Raw genomic sequence first — 22,349 nt, forward strand, 5'->3', positions numbered from 1 at the left:
TTAACTGCGAGGTTTTTGCCCGTGACACTTTGCTGTATATCTCAAAGGCATTCATTGTCAAATTAATTTTGTTTTAGTGTTGCCGCCGGTGATCGAGTGCAGTGCCGAGGAATTCCACTGCGTCACCGACGGGACCTGCATCCCGGAGCGCTGGAGCTGTGACGGCGATAAGGACTGTGAGGACGGGAGCGATGAGAAGGACTGCGAGGGCACGAAGAGGATGTGTGACCCCAAGGCTAAGTTCACCTGCAAAGATACAGGTAGTGAATACAGCGCAGTGTTAACAACGAGCTGTGAGTTAATGTGCAGGTGACAGGTAGAAACACACAGAGCGGTCCTGGAGGTGCCACCTCTGTGTTGGGGTCCTGTTGTTGTTGTAACTCAACAATTAACAATTGGGGCGACCGTGGCTCAGGGGGTTGGGAAGCGCATCTGTAACCGGAAGGTCGCCGGTTCGATCCCCAGGCTCTCTGTCCTGGTCGTTGTGTCCTTGGGCAAGACACTTCACCTACCGCCTGCTGGTGTTGGCCAGAGGGGCCGATGGTGCGATATGGCAACCTGGCTTCTGTCAGTCTGCCCCAGGGCAGCTGTGGCTACAACTGTAGCTGCCTCCACCAGTGTGTGAATGAATAGTGGCATTGTAAAGCGCTTTGGGTGCCTTGAAAAGTGCTATATAAATGCAATCCATTATTATTATTAATGCAAACTGATGTTTCGTAGCTTTGAGATACTTTCCAGATTTTTTTGAATGTTTACACTTCATTAGTCAGCTGACAGTGATGCTGTGGGTCTGACTGCGGTAACATCGGGTCCTGAGGCATAAAAATTAAACTTAGCATGGATTTGAGTTCAGTAAGTAAACCTTTAAACAAGAGTGAACAATATTTGAATGAGTTATAAATGAATCTGAGCATCTGCGTGTGGTTCTTCAACCAATCAGAGTCTGTTTAAACCGTCCACGCACCCCGACTGAGCATCTACCTTCTTGTATTAAATGTAAGAAAAAGGGCAAAAACAAAAAAAGTCCTGCAGTCCTGGAATTTTCCACTTATCACTAAACGCTTTTCCTTTTCATTTTTGCTGCATGGTGACAGGTTGGCTAAAGCACACAGTTATTATTCTCTCTAGTTGCGCCGTGTCAGATCTCTGTTCACTCATGCAGTTTGTTCTGTCCTCCTCTGAAGAACACACTGCCCTCTCTGGAAATATTCAAAAAGGCCTTTCTAAAAGAGCCGGTCTTTGCAGCTCTGACGGATGAAGGAGAGCCAGAGATGAAGAGGATAATCTGAAGCAATGCAACAAAACAGCATCTAGCGTGATAGCAGCTTAAGCAAACTATGAAGTCAAGCTCAGGCACAATCTCAGTGACATCAGCTGATTCCTCAGTCGATATGCTTCAATGGATCAGATTTAGCTTCCCCACTGGTGCTGCACATGTGCAAACCAGTTCACAGCCCAGCTTTCCCTTCCTGCTCCCAGTTGGTGCACGTGACAGAAGCGTGTGCTCTTTTTTTACGCTGTCCATGTGTGAGTATAAAAAGCAAGCACGATATATACCACCAATTAGATCATTACTATAATGCAGTGAGATGCTTCACTTGACTGTGGTGCCTGCTATTAATACTACATATTAATAAGTAATGCTAATAGTACAAGCACAGTAATTTATCCAGAAGCACTTTTTTTTTGCATGAAATATCTAATCTCATGCCTTTAAATACAGTGTTTGATAAAGTATTCAGTCACAGGGAGGAGAGTCAGACATTTAAATGGGGGAAGGATTTATTCTCAATTTGAAACTTTTAGCCTGAGACAGTTTAATGAGGAACTTCTAGCCTGGAATCACTGCCAGATATTGCAGGAATAAATCTGGATTACAGTGCCTACTGTATACACTCCATGCATCCATTTATATGGGAGTGGATATAGTGTGTGCTTTTATCAGGGATCTTTACCTTTAGCATTACACTAAGTATTACAGTGTTGCTGTGCAGTCAGGATCACGTGGATGATATCAGCAAATATTCAGTTCAATTCAACTTTATTCATACAGCACCAAATCACAACACCAGTCGCCTCAAGGCGCTTTATACTGTAAGGTCGACCCTACAAATATGAAGCTCTTTATACACTAATTGGTGAGAAATGTTCAAATGCACACAGAAAACACTGTAAATGCACTCGTCTATTATTTAAAAGTGCATTTTCAGCCACACTGAGGACCATCTCAAGAGAGTAGCCATCTCTCATTTGTGGCTACGCTAACGTTTTGTTGAATTAAATATGAAACCTGATATTTTAGTAGGTTGGTTATATTTGGAAAGAAGATAAAAAAGTATTTCACCCTCAAATAAATAATAATAAGCAATAGCCACGTTTAATAAATCCACTCAGGAGGAGGTTTCCCCGTCGTGCCGCCCACTCTGAACAAAATCCGTTTCCCTCCTTTTACATCCTCGATCCATCCTCTGCTCGCAGACTGTGCGGTTTTCAGGCTGTGTCGTTCAAGGTGAAATTTTCAGGATGGAGATAATTCAATTACACAAATGATTAACCTCCTTGTCCATGTGCATTAGCACAAAAACAGCCCAACACAGCATCTGCGCCACAAGTGTCGAGCATATTTTACTCACGGAGAAGCGTTTGTGTTTATCTTTGCAACTACGGTACCACTAAATGAGACATTTAGAACCTGACGGGTTAAATCAGCAGCGTCGTGTGAATGCATTTTTATTTAAAAGCAAACATACGCAGTCGCGGCACCATCCCATGTCAGTTTGCACCGATCTGGCGCCAAACACGCCGGTGGGATCGAAAATGTGGAAAACATACAAGCTTTGAGTGATGCTGATACATCCCAGTGTCTCTGTTATTCACCCCCCTCGTGGTTCTACCTACATCTTCCTGCCCGCAATGAGGGATTTACCAATCAGGCTCCTTTGCACAGCACAGGGAATATTGATTGTATGTGGACTTTTTCATCGGTTTAAACACAAACCAGAGAGGCAGCTTGTTGACTGTGGCCTTCTGGGAATAATACATGGCGTTTGTTTTAAGGTTATGACAAAAGAACTGAGAAATCCGTCTCCCCCTGAATGCATCACTCAGCAGGGAGCTTTATTTCTGAATCCTGTGGAAATAAGGAGATTTCATCAGCTGGTCATCAAACGTTCACCTGCTTGAAAGATTTGTGCTAATGTTTGCTCGGCTCCTGCAGGCAAGTGCATCACAAAGAGCTGGGTGTGCGACGGGGACATCGACTGTGAGGACCGCTCGGACGAAGAGTCGTGTGAGTCGGCTGCGTGCAAGCCGCCCAAGTACCCATGTGCCAACGACTCCTCGGTCTGCCTCACGCCCGATAAGATCTGCAACGGCAAAGTGGACTGTGCGGATCGCTCCGACGAAGGACCCATCTGTGGTAATGATGTCTTATGTCTAAAGTATGTGGACACACGAGTCGTGTGTGATTACTGAGGATCTAATCCCACAACACTGGATCAACCAGTGAATATAATGTTCTACACATGGCTCCGCCTACATCCAGAGCAAAGCTCACCCACGCGCTTCTTCTATTTTATCGCGTTTTACCGTCCGCTGTCACACTTTTTGTAAAAATTCCAGCTTTTCTCGTTTTCCTTTCTGGCGCTGAGGTTTCCAAACGCAGCCTTTTGTTGTGGACAGCTAATGCAGACAGCTCATCAAACGCTCAGTCAGAAAAAGGTTGGAAAAGTTTCCGGAGTAGTTGAGTCATACCAGTGTCAACAGATTCTGACAAGTTACACAGCGGATAATTAGACATATGACAAAACTTGTCAACGGCGAGATCCAAGCTGACTGTAACGGCTGTTCTTCCTCAGGAACATTTACACCCACCTTTCAAGCCCACGAGAGAATGTTTCACATAAGAATCATTGTAAGTGGGAAGACTAAAGAGAAAGTGTCATAAATAATGACTTCCATCCACGGAAACTTTGAACGATGCACTTTGTGCATGGATGGATTAATGAAAACTTGATGTGTAGCAGCAGTTTAGAACCAAAGAAAGTCGATGCAAAGACAAGCAAGCCTTTGTTTAAGGCAAATCTGCATTTACAGGGTTTCACATCATCACACGTATGATATGCAAGTATGTTGTGATGTTGGGAATGCCAAAAATCTCCCACTGGAGCTCTTCGGTGTCCCGTCAGCATGTAACTGGTGTCTGTTGAGACCAAAGGGACAGAATATGAAGTCTGCAAGTGTTTGTCCAACAGCCTTCAGATGAGACAGATTATCTCATGTGAGCAGCTCTTCCCATCTAATCTCTTAAAAGTGAGCAGCGTAAACGCGGAGGCTCATTTTCGAGAGCGTCACTAGCCGAGCCTGGTGGGGGCCTCACAGGACCCTCGAGTGTTTTTGTAGCTAAAAGAGCTTCTGGCTCCTCATTGAAAATTAGGCTGTGTTCAGATGGGACCTCAGGGGTCTGAGTTGCACCAGCTCAGCAGGATTCACACCCACCATTCAGCCACTGTGACTGTTTTGTTCATTTCTCCTTATGTTGCTAAGTCCAGGTCTCGTTCACAGCTTCATTTTCACTCCATGTTTCATCTCGAGCTGCTAATTAACGAGAACTTTACGACAGGATGAGGAGCACAAAGTTAAGACTTGTTTTTTATGTAATTTCTGGAAAAAATGAGTTTTTTCCTGCTTTGCTTTAAATGCAAATAGACGCCACTCTTCTCCTCATGAATCTGCACCACCTGCTGTTTATGTGCCTGCTCATTACACACCACCTTTATGCTTGACTTATGATGTCTGCAGCAGCTCACAGTTTAAAAGACCACGTCTTTTTTCCTATGCGCAAATATTAAACCTTTAGGATTCCTGTCAGACAGACACAGATTCATCTCTGTGTACTTTCTAAGATTTCGGGACCTTTCTTCACCCCAGATTTGTGCCTTGTAGCCAGAGGGGGCTGCAGTCACCAGTGCACTGTGGCACCGGGGAAAGGAGTTGTGTGTTCGTGTCCCCCCGGGCTTCACCTGGACTCCAGCAACAAGACGTGTGAGGTGGTGGACTACTGCAGCCGTCACCTGAAGTGCAGCCAAGTGTGTGAGCAGTACAAGACCACAGTGAAGTGTTCCTGTTATCCAGGATGGATGCTCGACTCGGACGGCGACAGCTGTCACAGCACAGGTAACAGACCCGAGCCTTCTAATGTTTGTTTCAGTGATGCTGCAGGCTGCCTCCAGCGTGCAGCACTGCCGGTCTGTGGCTGCAGTAATAATACATTTGTCCTTGGCCGTGATGCACCTGCACCGCGTTTGATTTTGAGTTGTAATCTCAGCTTCTGTGCGAGCGAGTAATTGAAAAATGTGAGTTTTAATTATAGAGAAACGTATAATCGATTGATTCTGCGGACGGTAGCGGCTGAAACACGAGCGCGTGATGGGAAGGTCCTCGTGTTAGCGTCTGTGAGTGGTAAAAAAGTGAGGAGGTAGTCTGAAGAACAGTAATAGACGGTGATTTAGAGTATCTATCTATTCAAATCCAATCAAATGTGAAGAGGCTCGGCTCCATGAGAGCTGTCTGTTTCCATCTCCTGTGATGCTGAGTGAGCCAGCTCTGCTAGCTGACTCACCTCAGGCCCAAACACACACGTTTAACCGGCCTGGCATCGCATAATAAAGTCAAACTTTCTCCTGATGTGATTGCTGTGACTCACTAATCCACTTGATTAGACTGCTTTGAAGCCGCTGCAACACAATAGTTGCACACATGCTGTTGGACCGTCGCGTTCAGATTTATGGACCTGGCTTTGATTACTCGCTTCTCTCTTTGGCGCCGAGATTGATGGCAGTTGCAGCTCTAATCTTACATTAACGCAGGAAAATACACAATTTTCTCTGGGAGCTGATCTGAATTGTACAGCTTCATCATAAATCACGTTTTGCATGCAAACACAAGCATTGCACCTGAATCCTGAGAAGCGTTGCTGCTGGATGCTTTGTAAAGTCCGGAGCTCACGTCTTTTCTTCCTTTTCATATCGCAGTAATAAATGGGGGGAAAAAGCTGCGAGTACGCGTCGTCTCTGCAGAAGCATTGTAGCTCGTTCGGTCGCAGCACTGAGATGTGACATTGAGGCAAGGACACAGTTTTAATTACATCTGTGTTCCCTAAAGTGTGACTGAGTAAAGCGTGCTGTGAAGAAAAGACTTGCAAAAGTTTTGAAATACTAAGTGCAGTTTGTGTACAAGTGTCCATGTGTCGCTTGGAACAAGCGTTAGCTGTGCGCCTCTGAGGAGACGAGCTGCACTGGAGGCAGAAATAGCGTGCGGAGCCTCGGTGGGCGAGGCCGAGTTTGGGATTGGGAGCGCTGTTTGCCAGCGTTACGACTTGTCGCTAGATTTAGACACTTCTCAGAGACCCTACAGCATTTATTCCTCAAAGGACACGACTTACAAATGTATCTGCTTTTTTCAGAAACGGGAAAATGCCGCGCGTTGGTTCCCAAAGTGTTTGGCAACACGTCGGTTTGGCTGCATCCGATGCATATAAATGCACGCCACATTATGGCTGAGCCAATGAGAAATGTTTAAAAGCGTGTCATCTGCACAGCGCACTGAGCCGAGTGGAAGCCGAGTGAAGGGAATATATTGAAGCAAATTAAGCTTAATTGTTTTAATTACTATGCAAATTTTAGCAGTTGTCATTAATAGCACGAACAGCGGCTCTGTGCTGTGTGACTTATTAAAATGTCTTCTAGGGAACAAAAGAGCCTTCGATCGCTGATCGTAGCGCCTACGTATCTGCATGTGCTGCAGCATGCAGCCCTGAGAGCCCAGGAGCTCAGGCTGCCATTAAGCCCAACGCTACTATGGCATCATCTAAAGCTAGCTGCTAGCAGTTAGCACAAAGGTTGACATTCACTTTAATGGAAAAGGGAAGCAGATGTGTGATTTTAGGTAAAGCAGGGAAGGACGGTGACTTCACTAAACAAGGCAGCAGCCATGCAGACTCGCGACTCTAATATTTGCTAAACAAGATCATTTAATTCCTCGGTGTGGACGACATGTTTTAATAACAGGAGCTGGCACTGTGTGGGTACTGCGGGACAACAACGACCACCTTATCCATCCATCTGTCTGCTTATGTGCGCGTCAGTGTCTCCACTTTGTTGCAGGACTTCTTTATAAAAATAGTAAAGCTGTTCTTGAGATTGAATTTGCTTCCTGCTCAGTGTGCACACACCGACAGGCCTCAGCTGGATGAATAGGAGAGGTGTCAGATTACAGCAGAGAGGAAAAAGGAGCAGAATAGGTCAGCGGCGATGTGCACGTATGTGCACGTATGCATCCGGTTTGCAGAGTCATCATTTTGGTTTGACTTTACAAAAAGACAAAAACCTGCAAGTCTTACCAAATATTTATATTTCACGTGATTCATGAGGGTCGTGGTTTATTTTAGTTTTCATGGTAGCATTATTTTTTTTTCTTGTCTGTTTTTTAAATATATTTAGTAACAATAGTCAGAAATGAGTCTTTGTTAATACCTTACGGTGAAAATCCTGATGAAGACGGGCGCAGTGTTGAGTCTCATTCTTCTCATGCTGCGTTGATAACTTACACATACTTATTTCGACTGTCTCGCCTTCACCAGATCCCTTTGAGGCTTTCGTTATTTTCTCGATCCGGCACGAGATACGACGAATAGACCTTCACAAACGAGACTACAGCCTGCTGGTGCCAGGACTGAGGAACACCATCGCGTTAGACTTCCACTTCAACCACAGCCTCCTTTACTGGACAGACGTGGTGGAAGATAAGATCTACAGGGGGAAGCTCTCAGAGTCTGGAGGTATGCTCTCACACTGTCAGTAAGACCTTCGCTCATTTTTCCTCTCAGGCAGCGACGACGATGTTGTTCTGTTTTATTCTGCTGCTGTCACACAGACTCATTTCTGCTGATATTGGCTCCTTACAGTTTATCTCAGGTTGAGCAAACTTAAAAATACTGCACAAGTCTAAAGCTTTTGTAGTACAAAGTCTCATAAAATGATGAATCAGAATTTCTCATTCACTCTTTATTTTTGTGGGTGGCAGTGCATTCACTGAGTTCCCCAGCCTTTATTTGCCTCTGTGGAGCAGTGATATCACCTCTGTGGCTGTTCCACCCTCTGTGAAACACCCACAAAAGTCCATCCATCTGAGAATCGCTGATGGATTTTCATATATTTCTAATCCATTTGCCTTTTTTTGTAATAAACAGCTTCCCTCCAGATTATTCAGTTTCTTTGTTTGCTTCATGAATGTTTTCCTGCACTAACCACTGCTTCCTGCTGACTGTCGGTTATGTCAGTGCTGTATGAGCTACTTCCACACATGATGGGTGCAAACTGTTGGCAGCATCAGGTCTAAGCGTCGTCTGAAGTCCTCTGAAGTACTGAGGACATGCAGTTTGGTGCGGGGAACGTGCAGCACTCGAGCAGAGCACGCAGCTGACAGCGCCCAGGGTTAGGGTCTGTTCTCACAGGCACTCAATCACACATCGCGCTGACTTAACGAGCTAGCAGGGCTCTGTTAAATCCAGACATTTGCCTTCTGGCACGCTTAGAGAAGTTCAGGGCTGAATGAATGTGAAAGAACGTGAAGTCATGCGGTCTTGCTGCCAATGCTGTTTCAGGGGTAACGGGACTCGAGGTGGTCGTGCAGCACGGCCTGGCCACTCCGGAGGGTCTGGCTGTGGACTGGATCACTGGGAAGCTGTACTGGATCGACAGCAATCTGGACCAGATCGAGGTGGCCAAGCTTAACGGAGACATGCGCACTACGCTCATAGCCGGAGGGATGGAGCATCCGCGGGCCATCGCTCTCGACCCGGGACAGGGGTACGTTGGGCACCAGCTCCCTCATTTACAGACTCGGTAGCTGTTTTTCCATCAGGCACCAAAATTATGAGAAAAGAAAAACACGCACATCCTCCGTCTGCTCTTCACGTCTGCATCGGCCTTGATGTATGAACATGTCTGTCATGTTGGGTTCATTAAAGCAGCAGTTATAAAATCCAGTCAGTAGTGCTTTGCTCTTTATTCCAGTAATAAGAGCTGCTGTACCTCCTGCTTTATATGCTTTACTTCTCTCTTGATCTTCGAGAATGTTTTTCTCTGAAACACTTTAACCACCGTTTTTAAAAACAAAAGCTTTGTCCTTATTTGAATCATTCGCCTCTGGGCCCAGTTTTCAAATCGTGCTGTTGTTTATCCTGCTGAGATGCACAGAGAGGGTCTTTGCAGAATGATCTGTGGCTTTGAAGTGAATGACTTTTCTGTGCCCTGCAGTCAGCAAGCATGTCTGCAACAGCAGCGTAACAGGTCCAGCTCATTATTAGCCACTGATACGACACATCTGGAGACTTCGTATGTTGTTGGTGCCTGAAGAGAAAGAGAACAGTGGGAGCTCGTCATGTTTAGCTTGAAATGCACGAGGCATTGCTTAAAGGCTGCAGGCTTATAGGTACCTCACGTGTGTTTTTGTTGTAATAATGCTTTTTGGATTAGAGTGATTTAAATCTCCTTTATAAGAAACATATTCCAGCACGTGGGAACAGGAAGAGTCAAACTTCAGGACATCTGGATATATGTGCATATATTTATCTCAGCTAGTGAAACAATGATGCTATTATGTGCATAATAGTTTTCTTTTTAATATCTTACATCTTCTCAGAAGTCCTCTTCAGTTAGTGTGAAGTAGGTGGAGGTTATGTTTCTATACGTGGAGATTGTCCACATGCTGTCTTTGTTACACAAAGTAAATGAATAAAAGACGGATAAACTGGTAAATGTCTGAAAGTAATTACAATCATGCTTTTGATCATTTTAACACACATGTAGGTGAGGATTGCTGCTTACGTTTGTCTGCTTTAAGTCAGGTGAATGTTTTCTGTCAGGACGTCGATGCATAACAAAGGCTTGGATCTGAATATCGGAGTTTCTCATCCTCACCTTTCTCGTCATTTAGCCAAACGACTCAGTCTTTGTCTCCTCTGACCAGAAAACCTTTGTCCAGACAGCAGCGTGGTGTGGATTTCAGAGCGGGCACCTCCTCAGTCCATGGCGATGTAAAACTGGTTCCAGTGTGGTCGGTCACACTGGTGTTGCAGCTGTTTCCAGTTCATGGCAGCTTGAGCGTTGGTTTGTTCCTGAACATCCCAGGATGACAGTTTAGGTCTTCTTTCAGAAACTGATGACACATCTTTATATCTACATGCTTTTGTTTGAATTGATGAAACCTGTCCCAGCATGTGGGAACATGTCATCGTCCTGAGACCTTTACTGAGGAAGTATTGGTGAGTCCAGTGAGCGCTGTCTTTATTCTGCCACAGAGACATCGTCAGTTGTAGTCGGTTATTTCAGTAATTAAACCAAGTGAGTGTACGTATGTGAGCCTGTCTGTATACTTTTGACCTGTGTAGTTTAGAGACGATCCAAAAAGGACCGGGCGTCCACATGTGGGGACGTCACATTTTGGGTTGTCTAGACCACAAGACTAAATTTTGCTCTTTCCAATGAGCCATGTTGTTCAAAGGGGCAAAGTTGTTGTTTCTCATTTAGTTTTTGTACTAAATGCTGCTGTGTTCAGACTCCAAATAAAGAGTTTTGCACATCGTTAGTCAGTTGTGACTTTATGGTGTTCTATCGAACTCTACAAAGCCAAATAGCAAAGAGAAATTAAAGATGCATGCTACGAAAGTGCTCGGGTCTCAGGAGGTTAAAGTCATTCAAAGCTGTACAATCATCCCACCCGGAAACCAGCCAAAGGAGTCATTAGGAGGCTGAATCACCAGGACGTTTATGACATGGCGTTCAAGGCCAGCGTAAGAAAACCTCTTTGTTCTGTTCTGGTCTGGAGCAAAATGTCCCGTCAGAAATATGACCGGCTGCTCCTGTTTGATCCAGTGCAGTGTGGTTCGCTCCTGTTGACACAGGCAGTGTACTGTGAGCTCAAATTTAGCAGTAAAAGACGCAACATGCCAATTTTCTGTCCTCACAAGGACGCCTAAACATGTACACACCCACAATCTGAATTTACCCTCAGTGCTTTGCATCAGTGCTTAATAATAATAAATATAATAGAGCTCTACCCATTAAGACGACACTGCTTGACATTAAAAAAATACCCGAGACATGTTAAAAATAAACGAGTTACTTTTTTCCAAGAGCAAAAGTAAGAAATCGGTTATGTGCGTAACCACCGCGATCCTGGAAGTCGAGTTAATTTTACACTGTCTGTCTACAGCATCCATCATCAGCAAAGCATGAATCGGTTTGCCTCTGCCGCTGGTGTGCTGCTCGGATTTCACTGAGAACTAACCACGAGTTGTATATTTTGGCCGGTGCATTTAAGATTAGAGCAAAGCCAGACTTTCCAAAAATCAATTTAACACTCTTAAGAAATGAGTAATCTGCTCATGCACTCCCCCTATAGCGGGAGGATGACTACAGTACATTTCATGGTTGTGCAGAGTAGGATTAATGGCTGCTTTTGGTGCCTAAAGGCGCATTTCCATTACAGGGCAATAATTCTAATCTAATTACTCAAATCCACTCAAAGTAGTGGGTCATTGATCAGGGACGCCTTATCAAGTGAATAAGGCTATCGATCTGCTCGAGGATATTTCTTCCTAACACAGTGTCGTTGTCGTCGGTGTGTGAGTTTCCCGTCCGTTCTGGATGACTTTGTGGACCGGCGTTAGCGTTGATGTTTGCTGCGTTGGAGTAGGACTCGGGGTAGTGTCCTGGCCGCATCAATAATGGTGTTCATTTTCAGGCCTCATTGAGCTGTGAAAAGTCATAATAAAACAGATGGCCTCCCATTTCCAGGCCTGTCACAGATGTTGAGGGTTGCGCCGGATCGCTGGTGCTGCTCTTGGACAATCATCATTGCCACTGTCTGTGTTAACACACGCAGTTACAGCATCATTTTATTGCGAGCAATTACCCCATTTTTCAGCTTCTGGCTTTGACAAACAGCAGTAAATGATGGCTTGTAAAGCCTAACAGGCAGTTTTGTGGATGTATGTTTTTTTCTTGGTCTGTTGTATAAACATTTTTCCTTTTCCAAGGATCCTCTTCTGGACCGACTGGGATGCTACTTTCCCCCGAATCGAGGCTGCATCAATGAGCGGAGGAGGCAGACACATTGTGTTTAAGGACATGGAGATTGGAGCCTGGCCTAACGGACTAACACTGGACCATTTGGAAAAGAGAATTGTTTGGACCGATGCACGGTTAGTCTTCATCTTCTTTGTAGGACTTCTGAGGCATGTGTGGCATTAAATTCTCCCAGCAGGCATGAAATAATGGAGAAAATGTAATATCTGGTACAATGGCCACCTCTTGGTTTAAGTGGGTCTTGAACAATTTAGTAGGTCCATCAGTGGACTGGAGGGTTTCACTGTGATCTCCCTGTGTCCACTCGTCCCCTTCGATGCGTTTGAAGAGTCGTTTAAAGCACTGATACGCTGTCGGCCTCTCTTGAACAGCTCCGACGCCATTTTCTCTGCCCTCTACGATGGTACGGGCGTCATCGAGATCCTCAGGGGCCACGAATACCTGTCCCACCCCTTCGCCGTGTCTCTCTTCGGGGGCAGTGTTTACTGGACGGACTGGAGGACGAACACTTTAGCGAGAGCCAATAAGTGGACCGGGCAAAATGTGACGGTCATCCAGAAGACGAGTGCTCAGCCTTTTGACTTGCAGATCTTCCACCCCAGCAGGCAACCGCAAGGTGAGCTCGTTATTTCTGGCTTTGCTGTTAGAAACGGGAAAAGCTTCGATGGCTGGATGTGTACAACGTGTTTAAGGAGTTTGAAATAATGAATCAGAGCATTCAGTTATAACACCAATAAAAAATTGAATTTGGGTTTAATCCTGTCGTACTAGAGGAACTACTGTGGATTCAGTCTCATGTAGCAAAAGGAAGAAAAATGAAGCATATTGCAATTAATTTCAGCTTCTGCCTTTGCCTTAATTTGGCCTGTCAGTCAATGAGCATGTGTCTGAATGAAAAGGTAGTCATGCAGAGAATTAGCTAGCTTGAGTTAATGGTACCTTTTAATGTTTTTTTTTCATCATCCATATTATTGTAATTGGCTTATATTCCCTTTTTTTCTTGTACAAAATGTGAATAATGGAAGCTGCTGAGTGAGAAGCACATCTGCCAGTGAATAACTGTGGCATGTCCAATAAGCAAATCAATTAAAGTGTGAATGGGGTGTTGTGATTGCAGAAAATATTCAAAATACTTCTGAAACTTCATTAATATTCACTCCAGATCTGTATTCGCATCGCCGTGGAACAGGTAATCGATTCAGCGAGACGCTAAGAAGCCAAGTTCCTGACCACAAAAGAAGCAGAGTTGATGAGCTATCTGACAGGAGGCCTACACGTGTTTTATTTGATATGCAGATCGGGCTGTGAGATACAGTGCCAGGCTTGAAATTAATAGCACTGACTGCATTTTCAATCAACTGTTTTTTTTCTTTGACATTGAATTTTGATTTATTTGTAAAACAGATGCATCAGAATTAAACCTGGATTTTGACAGTTTGGTCACATGTGCCAACAACCTGATCGATGTCTCCATCAAGTATCAGCCCTGTCCTCCTTCCTCATGTGTGATGCAGATGTTTTATCTGTCATCACCAAGACCTGTCGGTAAATCTGCATGCACGCGCTGAACGAGCCGAGGCTTTATGGACCTGAGACACCAGGACCGAGCAGAAGGTTACTTTAGCTTATCGCCTCTTTAAGACTGTATATTAGAGAGTAAGAAGACAACAGGGTGATGACAGTGAGTTCTACTGATGCCGTTGAACTGTTGGAGAAGCTCGACTTGGGAATCATCTGAGCCTGCAGAGGCGCTACCGTGACTCTAACACTATCACTGCAACTTTCAACATGTCAGTATGCATTTTATCCAGGCCTGTCGGCGTTAATCGCGTTAAAATGACGTTACCGCCAAAACTGCAGTAACGCGGCTAACGCGGCTAGTCCCTTTGCGTGGGGCTGGGCGGAGCCAACACGTTAGCGGGGGCAGCTTGTTAACGCTGACAGCCCTAATTTTTGTTACCGCAAAATGTGGTTGTCAAGGAGACGGCGTGATTAACATGTCCAAATTAGTAAATAAACGTTGCATATACTTAACAAACTGAACTGTGTGTGTTAGAGAGTAGACCACGTGTTTACTGCAGGTATTACAGTCGCGGGTCCTCTGTGACATCATGAGCTGTTACAGTCACATCCACAGCCTGTGACATTCATGCATCTGAGTTAGTCAGACCGTACCCAGCGTTATGCTTCTCTGCATGCAGCGTACGGCTGTGTGCAGATCTGCTTTACAGGGTTTGGAGTGTTTAAGAAAAGCGATGGTTTTCCAAAACTTTGCAGTCGGTGTTATTTTCTCGATTTCTCACCTTGGTCACGCTAAGTGTGTCCTGTGCTTGTTGGGTTTCTGTTTTAATGTTGCTAACGTCATCTCAGTTCATACACTCAACAACACTACCTGATAGACTGAACAACACCCATCCATCCATCCATCCATCCATCCATCCATCCATCCATCCATCCATCCATCCATCCATCCATCCATCAATACAATATTGATACAATATTGATATTGTATCAATATTGATACAATATTGATACAATATTGATACAATATTGATACTACAGAATTTCAATATTGATACGATACAATATTGATACAATATTGATACAATATTGTATCAATATTGTATCAATATTGTATCAATATTGTATCAATATTGATACTACAGAACTTCAATATTGTATCAATATTGAAGTTCTGTAGTATCAATATTGTATCAATATTGTATCAATATTGATACAATATTGTAGTTCTGTGCTGTATCATTTCTCTCCCTCACGCCTGCTATCAGGCAGCCTCTTCACTGAATTCAGCAGGTTAGTTAAAAATGGCATCAAGTTGTCTTTAACAACAGACATGTCCTAATACAGGGACCTCAGTGTCAGTGGACGTTCTGTCCTCGCAGTCACGGTAGATGAGTGTGAGCCAGGTCTTTCACCCAAAGAAGAGAGACAGCGCGTCGAATCCTTTCTGGAAAAAGCTCAAGTGGGGATGAGCTCACTATTAGTCACTTTAGCCAGAACCTGTGTCTCAGGATGTGATGCTTCACTGACCCCTGAACATCTGGATCGGAAAAGAAATGAAGGTGGGAGAAATGAGCACAACACCCAGCTTCCCTCTGAAGCTTCCAGCAGGGGCCGAAGGGGGGCCCAGGAGAGCATCGGGGCAATTCTAATGAATGACAGCAACAGGAAGCTTATTTTCATTTGGCCGTTATAAAGAGGCAGTAACATAAAAATCTATACTTTCAACAGTTTAACCAACACATGCCGATGTGTTCCTGTAACATCATGGTGCACTTACATTAAGCTCAGTGATTAGACTGCATAGACATTAATGTCTCCACTGAGTTTCTGTTTTCAGCAGTTGGGTCAGTTTTTCACTATAATCTATTTAGTGGCGTGAAACGTACAGCTGATGATAGCTCTACCTTAATTTTCTTCTGTTCCTTTAGTGACTGATGGACACAAACATATAAGTTCTGCATTCAGAGGCTTTAACAGAAAATGAATGTGTTTGTTTTCTTCTTGTTTTTGAGAGGTAACAGTTTCCGCTGCTTCTGAAAGTTTCAAATAAAGCAACACTTTGGCTGCGATGTTGCTGCCCGTCGCTCCTCCACACGGCGATTCAGCCAAGTGCAGCACCGTTAGCGTGTTTCCTTGTTAGCATACTGAGTCGGCCGGGTGTTTTTTCCAGAATGCAAAGACAGAGATGCTTCTTTTCAGTCTAAATGAGCCCCATTTGTAATGCAACGAGGTTCTCCAGTGTGCTGCTGAAGGAGCTTGGGAAATAAGCTTTGAATGAGCTTGTTTGACATGAATCATCCAGAGTGGATAGAGAAATGCTTTTTTCTGATGCATGAAATATGACTGCAGCATGATGAGAAATTATTGAACTGTGGGTGATTTTCTTTAGTCTGACTGAGGTGATTTAGTGTGAAGAGAGTACAGTAAGAAATGGTGCAAACTCAGTCCTTTGTATTGCGCCTACAAGGGCACCGCTCAGTTTAGTGGGCGATTGTGGCTCAAGAGTTGGGAGTTTGCCTTGTAATCGGAAGGTTGCCGGTTCGAGCCCCGGCTTGGACAGTCTCGGTCGTTGTGTCCTTGGGCAAGACACTTCACCCGTTGCCTACTGGTGGTGGTCAGAGGGCCCGGTGGCGCCAGTGTCCGGCAGCCTCGCCTCTGTCAGTGCACCCCAGTGTGGCTGTGGTTACAATGTAGCTGCCATCACCTGTGTGTGAATGTGTGGATGACTGGATATGTAAAGCGCTTTGGGGTCCTTAGGGACTAGTAAAGCGCTATATAAATACAGGCCATTTACCATTTTAGTTTGTGGTAGCAGAAGCACAAGTGATACTGTCACCTTTGATGCGAGAGGCAGAATATGAAAGGCGATTTTATTTGTATAATTTCATGTATTTGTAAACCTCCAAACTCATCAAGATACGTCAGGATCAGCTGCAAAGCCAACGTTTTCTCCGTGTTTAAGAACAGACGTCCTAACATATTTGACTTTTTCAGCGTTTCTCTCGTGAGTGTGACCTTTGTTCAGAACTTGTGTCGGAGCTTTCATTTATTCTCTTCAGAAGTGCCCCACTTTCATGCTTTCTCATTTATTTTCTGCTTTAATGCCACACGAGTGCAAAATGATGCTTTCGTTTCCTTACGTGCAGTCAGACGGACCTGTAAATGTCACCGAGGCTTTTTAGTCGAGTTCGCATCCAGTTATTATCCCATCTGATCTCTTAACTCCTCATTTTACTTTGTGTTGTGTTTTCCTCCCTTCCCTCGCTCCCGTCAGTTCCTAACCCGTGTGAAAAGAACGATGGACGTGGTCCCTGTTCACATCTGTGTCTCATCAATTACAACCGCACAGCCTCCTGTACCTGTCCACACCTCATGAAGCTTTCCACCAACAAACAGTCCTGCTTTGGTGAGTGGGAACACCTTTTATATTTCCTCTTTCTTTAGATTACACCAACGTCCATATCGGTCATTATTATAACTCCTGTCTGTGAAAACAGAGGGTGCACTATGCCAAGTGATCGGTTGCTTAATTATCTCACCAGCGCTGAAAAGGTTCCTCCTGTATGTGCGGCGGTCCGAAATCCGTGGCGTGGACATCGACGACCCTTACATGAACGTCATGACGGCTCTGACGGTGCCAGATATCGATGACGTCACCGTGGTGGACTACGATTCCCAGGAGGAGAGGATCTACTGGGCCGACATCAAAACTCAAACGATCAAACGAGCGTTCATCAACGGCACCCAGCTCGAGACTGTCATCTCCTTAGGTGAGTCGATTCCAGACGTTAGTAAATGAAAAGATACCCTGAAGGTTTTTGTTTTGTTTACACGGCTCAATACATTTATCAGACAAGCTGTCCTAAAAACAAGGAAACACAAATATTTGAGAAATCTGTCAAAAACATGTTTATAAGGACAACGACGAGCTGACTTCAGTTTTCAGAGTCAAGATTCCCTTTAAATATTTTTCTGTTCAGGAATGCAAGTAAATAACTTAAATTTGGTTTCTTAATCAAAAATAATAAGTTTGAATAATGTTTATAAAACAGTAGAGCTCAAAATTCCTGGATATCGACAAAAATCTTCAGCTAAAGAGCTCATCAGTGGAGCGACTGTTACAGAAAACACGTATATACCAGTACACATGGGTGGGTATTACTATTCTCTTATTACATTATTATGCACATGTTTGTATATTCTTATGATCAATATATTAAATATGACATAAGGATAATTGTATGGAGATTGCAGGTGTACCTGCACAGTTGGGTGTGGATTCGTACACCATGTTCTTTTCTGAGCTAACGTGCACGTCTTTAGACTTTAGAGGTGTTCGTTATATTAAAGTTTGGTAACTGAGATTAATTATTATCACAGTGATTATGTGTTGCTGTTTCCATCTGTTCTGCATTATATAAGCATGTGTGTATGTTGTTATGTTGCTTCTTATGTATCTTGTTTTCATGTATTTCATTGAAGCACGAGCCTGACAGCTTTTTCACGCCCTTCCTGACAGATATAGTCAACTGCCGCGGTCTGGCTTTAGACTGGCTTTCCAAGAACTTATACTGGCTGAGCTCTGAAAATGACGAGTCCCAAATCAATGTGGCTCGCTTTGATGGGTCCCTAAAGACGTCCATCATCCACGGCATTGATAAGCCAAGGTGCCTTGTAGTGCACCCTGCCAAGGGGTAAGTAGATTAGAGCAGCCTGTGCACTTTATGAGTACTTCACCTTCAGTGTGTGAGGAAGCCTCACCTGGAAAAACGAGGGATCACAGCCTGTTGTATAGAAACTGTTCTACATGCTTCGGGTGTTTTCACAAGGCTGTCAGAGCAAATGTTTTGGCCCACATTCAAGTTACAGTTTAGAAAATAACAGTCATTGATTGCGCTGTATAACTTTGATGTTATACTTTGATATTTTGCCTTTTTGAATTACTGCATATTCGTTTCACATCTTCTCATGCAGGAAAATGTACTGGACAGACGGCAACACCATTAACATGGCCAGCATGGATGGGAGCAACAGCAAGGTGCTCCACCAGAATCAGAGGGACCCTGTAGGTCAGTCAGAGAGCTTTGGATGGCATGCTGTCAAGCTGTACCTGATCTTTGATTCAATTCAATTCACCTTTATTTGTATAGCTCCAAATGACAACAGCGGTTCGCTCAAGATGCTGCATGTTGTAAAGATCCTGCAATAATACAAGAAAACAGGGAAACAATCAAACGACCCCGTGTGAGACAGCGGGGAGGAAAAACTCCCTTTTAACAGGAAGAAACCTCCGACAGAACCAGGCTCAGGGAGGGGCGGGGCCATCTGCTGTGATTGGTTGAAGTGAGGGGATGAAGACGTGCTGTGGAAGAGAGCCAGAGATTAATAATGAAATGCAGAGTGTGCATAAACACATAGTGAGTGAAGCAGAAACAGTCTGTGGTCTAAAGATATTTAACCAGATTATTAACTGAAGTGATTTATAGCAGATGTGCTTAGTCTAATATATTTAATCGTGGCTCAAATGTCTGAAAAATGTCTGATATCCTACTTCAAACATTATAGATCCACCAAGAAAATAACATCTGAGTGTCTCTGCAGTTTAATTCAAATAGACGTCCTGGAGTTTACGTCATTCCAGATGTGTTCAAAGTGATTTGTACTATGTCAAAGGCACAATGATCTCACTATAATACATCTGCACTCACTTATCCTGTGTTTGCATGTGCTGACTTTTACTGACAGATTTAGATGTAATAGTTGTACCTGTTGGCATTTACACAAACTCGTCGAGTTATCTGATTGGGCAAAATCATCAAATATTACCAAAAGCAGTTTTGGGTGAAGGTCTTAAAGTGTAAAGTAAAATAGGCGGCACGGTGGTTAGCACTGTTGCCGCACAGCAAGAAGGTCCTGAGTTCGATTTCTGTGTGGAGTTTGCATGTTCTCCCCGTGTTTGCGTGGGTTCCCTCCGGGTACTCCGGCCTCCTCCCACCATCTAAAGACATGCAGTTTGTGGGGACAGGTGAATTGGATAGTCCAAATTGCCCACAGGTGTGAATGTGCGAGTGAATGTGAGTGCGAATGGTTGTCTGTCCCTGTGTGTTGGCCCTGTGACCCCGCCTCTCGCCCTGTGACATCTGGGATAGGCTCCAGCGACCCTGAAAAGGACAAGCGGAAGGTCTTAAAGTGTCTGATAAAAATCAGCTCATGTTTATTCAACCGAAGCAAACATGTATACATCAACACATTCAACATGTAAATCAATCGGTTTTATGCTGTTGAGGGTAGTTCAGTGATATCTGCTGAGACAGCAGTTATTTGGCAGGTCTCTGTTCTGGTTCATTGGTCGGGCACCACTGTCACCTTTGAACATCTGTACAGCAGTTCACCTTTCTGGCTCCAGTCATCATGTTGTTGCCGCTGTCGGATTCCTTCTCGAGTGTAGATATGGAGATACTGTTGTTTATGTCGTTTTTAGTGATGTGTGAGGGAGAGGCAAAGAATATTTGTCCTGGACAAATAGAGTTGTGTTGTACAGTGCAGCGGGTTTTCCTGCAGATAAAACTCAGATGTGAAGAGAATAAGCTTATTGCCATTAATTCAAATATGATTTCATTACATTCATTAGATTCCCTTTAAATGACTGTGAGATGTGAAACATGCCCGACATCCAAGAAACCTTCAAATATCCTGTAACCAAAGACATTTAGGGCGGAGGCGTGGCACCAAACTCGAGAGTGTGGGAAATAATCTTGTGAAAAGACTGTTGTTGCTTAAAAACATGATTTTTTAAATAAGAATTAGTGAGATTTTTGCTGAATAAAAGAGAAGCAGGGTGAAGTATACCACTGTTACTGTAACTGTAGGCAGTGTTTCAAAAAGATCTTCTCTAAATGTAACAAATTTACACGATGTAGCAATAATGATAATAATACAGTAAAAAGGAACAATTCAGATACTTGAAAGTAAAACTTAGAAAACTAAAAAGATTAAATTTTATTCAAAGACTAATAATTATATTACCAACACTTTTTAAGAGTTTAAGATGTTTTTTTCAGTAATTAGCAGGATTTCTAGAACTCTTCAGCCTGATGTTGTGGAGCCGCTGGCTCATGCACAGCTGCTGTCCTCGGCTATAACTGCTTCCTTTTCTTTAGTTGATCAGTAGAAAAATGTACCTGTCGGTTTTTCAGAAGGAACATGACATCATCCAAAGGTGCACACGTGGACTTTTGGCAGCGCCGACCTTGTCGCTCTGCTGTGATGTATTTTTACACAACACAGGTTTTCAGAAATGACACCAGTATCATTAACTGGATGGTTAGTTAGTGCTTCCTGCGTAATGTTCATGAGATTCATATTTCTGTTATTACTCGCTGTGACTGCGTTGTGTTTGTCTGCCTGCATGCGTGTGCAACATCACGGCACAAACATCCACCGTGCTGTGAGCTGCCACAAACACAGTTTAGCATTATTTGGAGGGAACATGTGTTCTGTATCTTTATATCTGCCTGCATGTTTTGTTAATCAGGATGGTGAGCTTGTTGTAGCTGAATGAACTAGTTTTGAAGAAGTGCTGAGGAAACATGGGGGGGGGGGTCCGGGATTCACTGTCACTGTGAATGTATTTCTAGGTCCACATGTGAAGTATGTTTAGCTGATGTATGAATTAGAGATGGACCGATCCGATATTACATAGCGGTATCGGTCCGATATTGACCTAAATTACTGGATCGGATATCGGAGAGAAATAAAAAAATGTAATCCGATCCATTAAATATAAAAAAAGCACCTCACAAAACTTGCGACATGGGGTGACTCGGCTCATAACCTCAGCATGTCGGAGCAGTCTGGTCACGTGATAGAGTGGCTGTGTGTTTTTGAAGCCTGCTACCAAACCAGCATTTCATCTCTGAGGAAGTGATCCCAGAGAGAAGTAAAGCAAGTGTGTAAGTTCATCTCTGAATGTTTGTAAAGCATTCCCACATTAAGCTTAACAACCAATACCTGGAGCGACTGCCTCTCCTGCTGCTACTTCAATCGTGAAACTGCTTAACGATCAGCTGATCGGCTTTTCTGTCGCGAGTCCGTTTCTCTAGTTTGTTTTTGGCCCACTTTGCACCAGAAAGAGGAAACCAGCGGCTGAACAACAGCAGCACGTTTAAGCTTGATCAGCTGTTGTTAGAATTTATTTAATATTACTTTCTACTCCAGGATCTTTTTCTACAGCTGACGGCTGGTAACTGTGCAGGGGCGGATCTAGCAAAGTTTAGCCAGGGGGGCCGATAGGGCATGAACAGGGAAAAGGGGGCAAAGACATACTTTTCTTTCATATTCTCATTTAAAATGTCGAGCTTTTAATAAATAATTATCTGAATCTGACACCCAAAGTCCATTACTGCATATAGTAACTGTTAAGTCTAATATACCCTAGTAAGCTATAGTACTTTTTCCTTTGGGAAGGTAGCATCTGTGCAGTCTGCAGTTCTGTTGAAGGAAGATGTTGAATCTATTTAATTATTTTTAAAAAAATAATTTATTTCTGTGCATTTTTTTTCCACACTGCATCAAATTAAATGGTGAATGGCTTGTATTTGTATAGCGCTTTACTCAGTCCCTAAGGACCCCAAAGCGCTTTACACTACATCCACCCATTCACACACACATTCACAC

The 22,349-nt window shown here is 43.8% G+C and overlaps 1 protein-coding gene across 1 annotated transcript in view; it reads left to right on the forward strand.

Annotated features, from left to right (window-relative positions):
- lrp1bb (low density lipoprotein receptor-related protein 1Bb) overlaps nucleotides 1-22,349 on the forward strand; it is a 259,062-nt gene that overhangs the window by 141,352 nt on the left and 95,361 nt on the right. The window contains exons 21-31 of the mRNA XM_026144138.2: nucleotides 78-260; nucleotides 3,218-3,418; nucleotides 4,930-5,175; nucleotides 7,640-7,837; nucleotides 8,663-8,867; nucleotides 12,101-12,265; nucleotides 12,521-12,765; nucleotides 16,948-17,079; nucleotides 17,216-17,443; nucleotides 18,193-18,367; nucleotides 18,648-18,742. Of these exons, the coding sequence (XP_025999923.2) occupies nucleotides 78-260; nucleotides 3,218-3,418; nucleotides 4,930-5,175; nucleotides 7,640-7,837; nucleotides 8,663-8,867; nucleotides 12,101-12,265; nucleotides 12,521-12,765; nucleotides 16,948-17,079; nucleotides 17,216-17,443; nucleotides 18,193-18,367; nucleotides 18,648-18,742 (2,073 nt within the window). The remainder of the gene's footprint in view (nucleotides 1-77; nucleotides 261-3,217; nucleotides 3,419-4,929; nucleotides 5,176-7,639; nucleotides 7,838-8,662; nucleotides 8,868-12,100; nucleotides 12,266-12,520; nucleotides 12,766-16,947; nucleotides 17,080-17,215; nucleotides 17,444-18,192; nucleotides 18,368-18,647; nucleotides 18,743-22,349) is intronic.

Source organism: Astatotilapia calliptera, chromosome 16, assembly GCF_964374335.1.
Source record: "Astatotilapia calliptera chromosome 16, fAstCal68.1, whole genome shotgun sequence".
In the NCBI taxonomy this organism is placed as follows: domain Eukaryota; kingdom Metazoa; phylum Chordata; class Actinopteri; order Cichliformes; family Cichlidae; genus Astatotilapia; species Astatotilapia calliptera.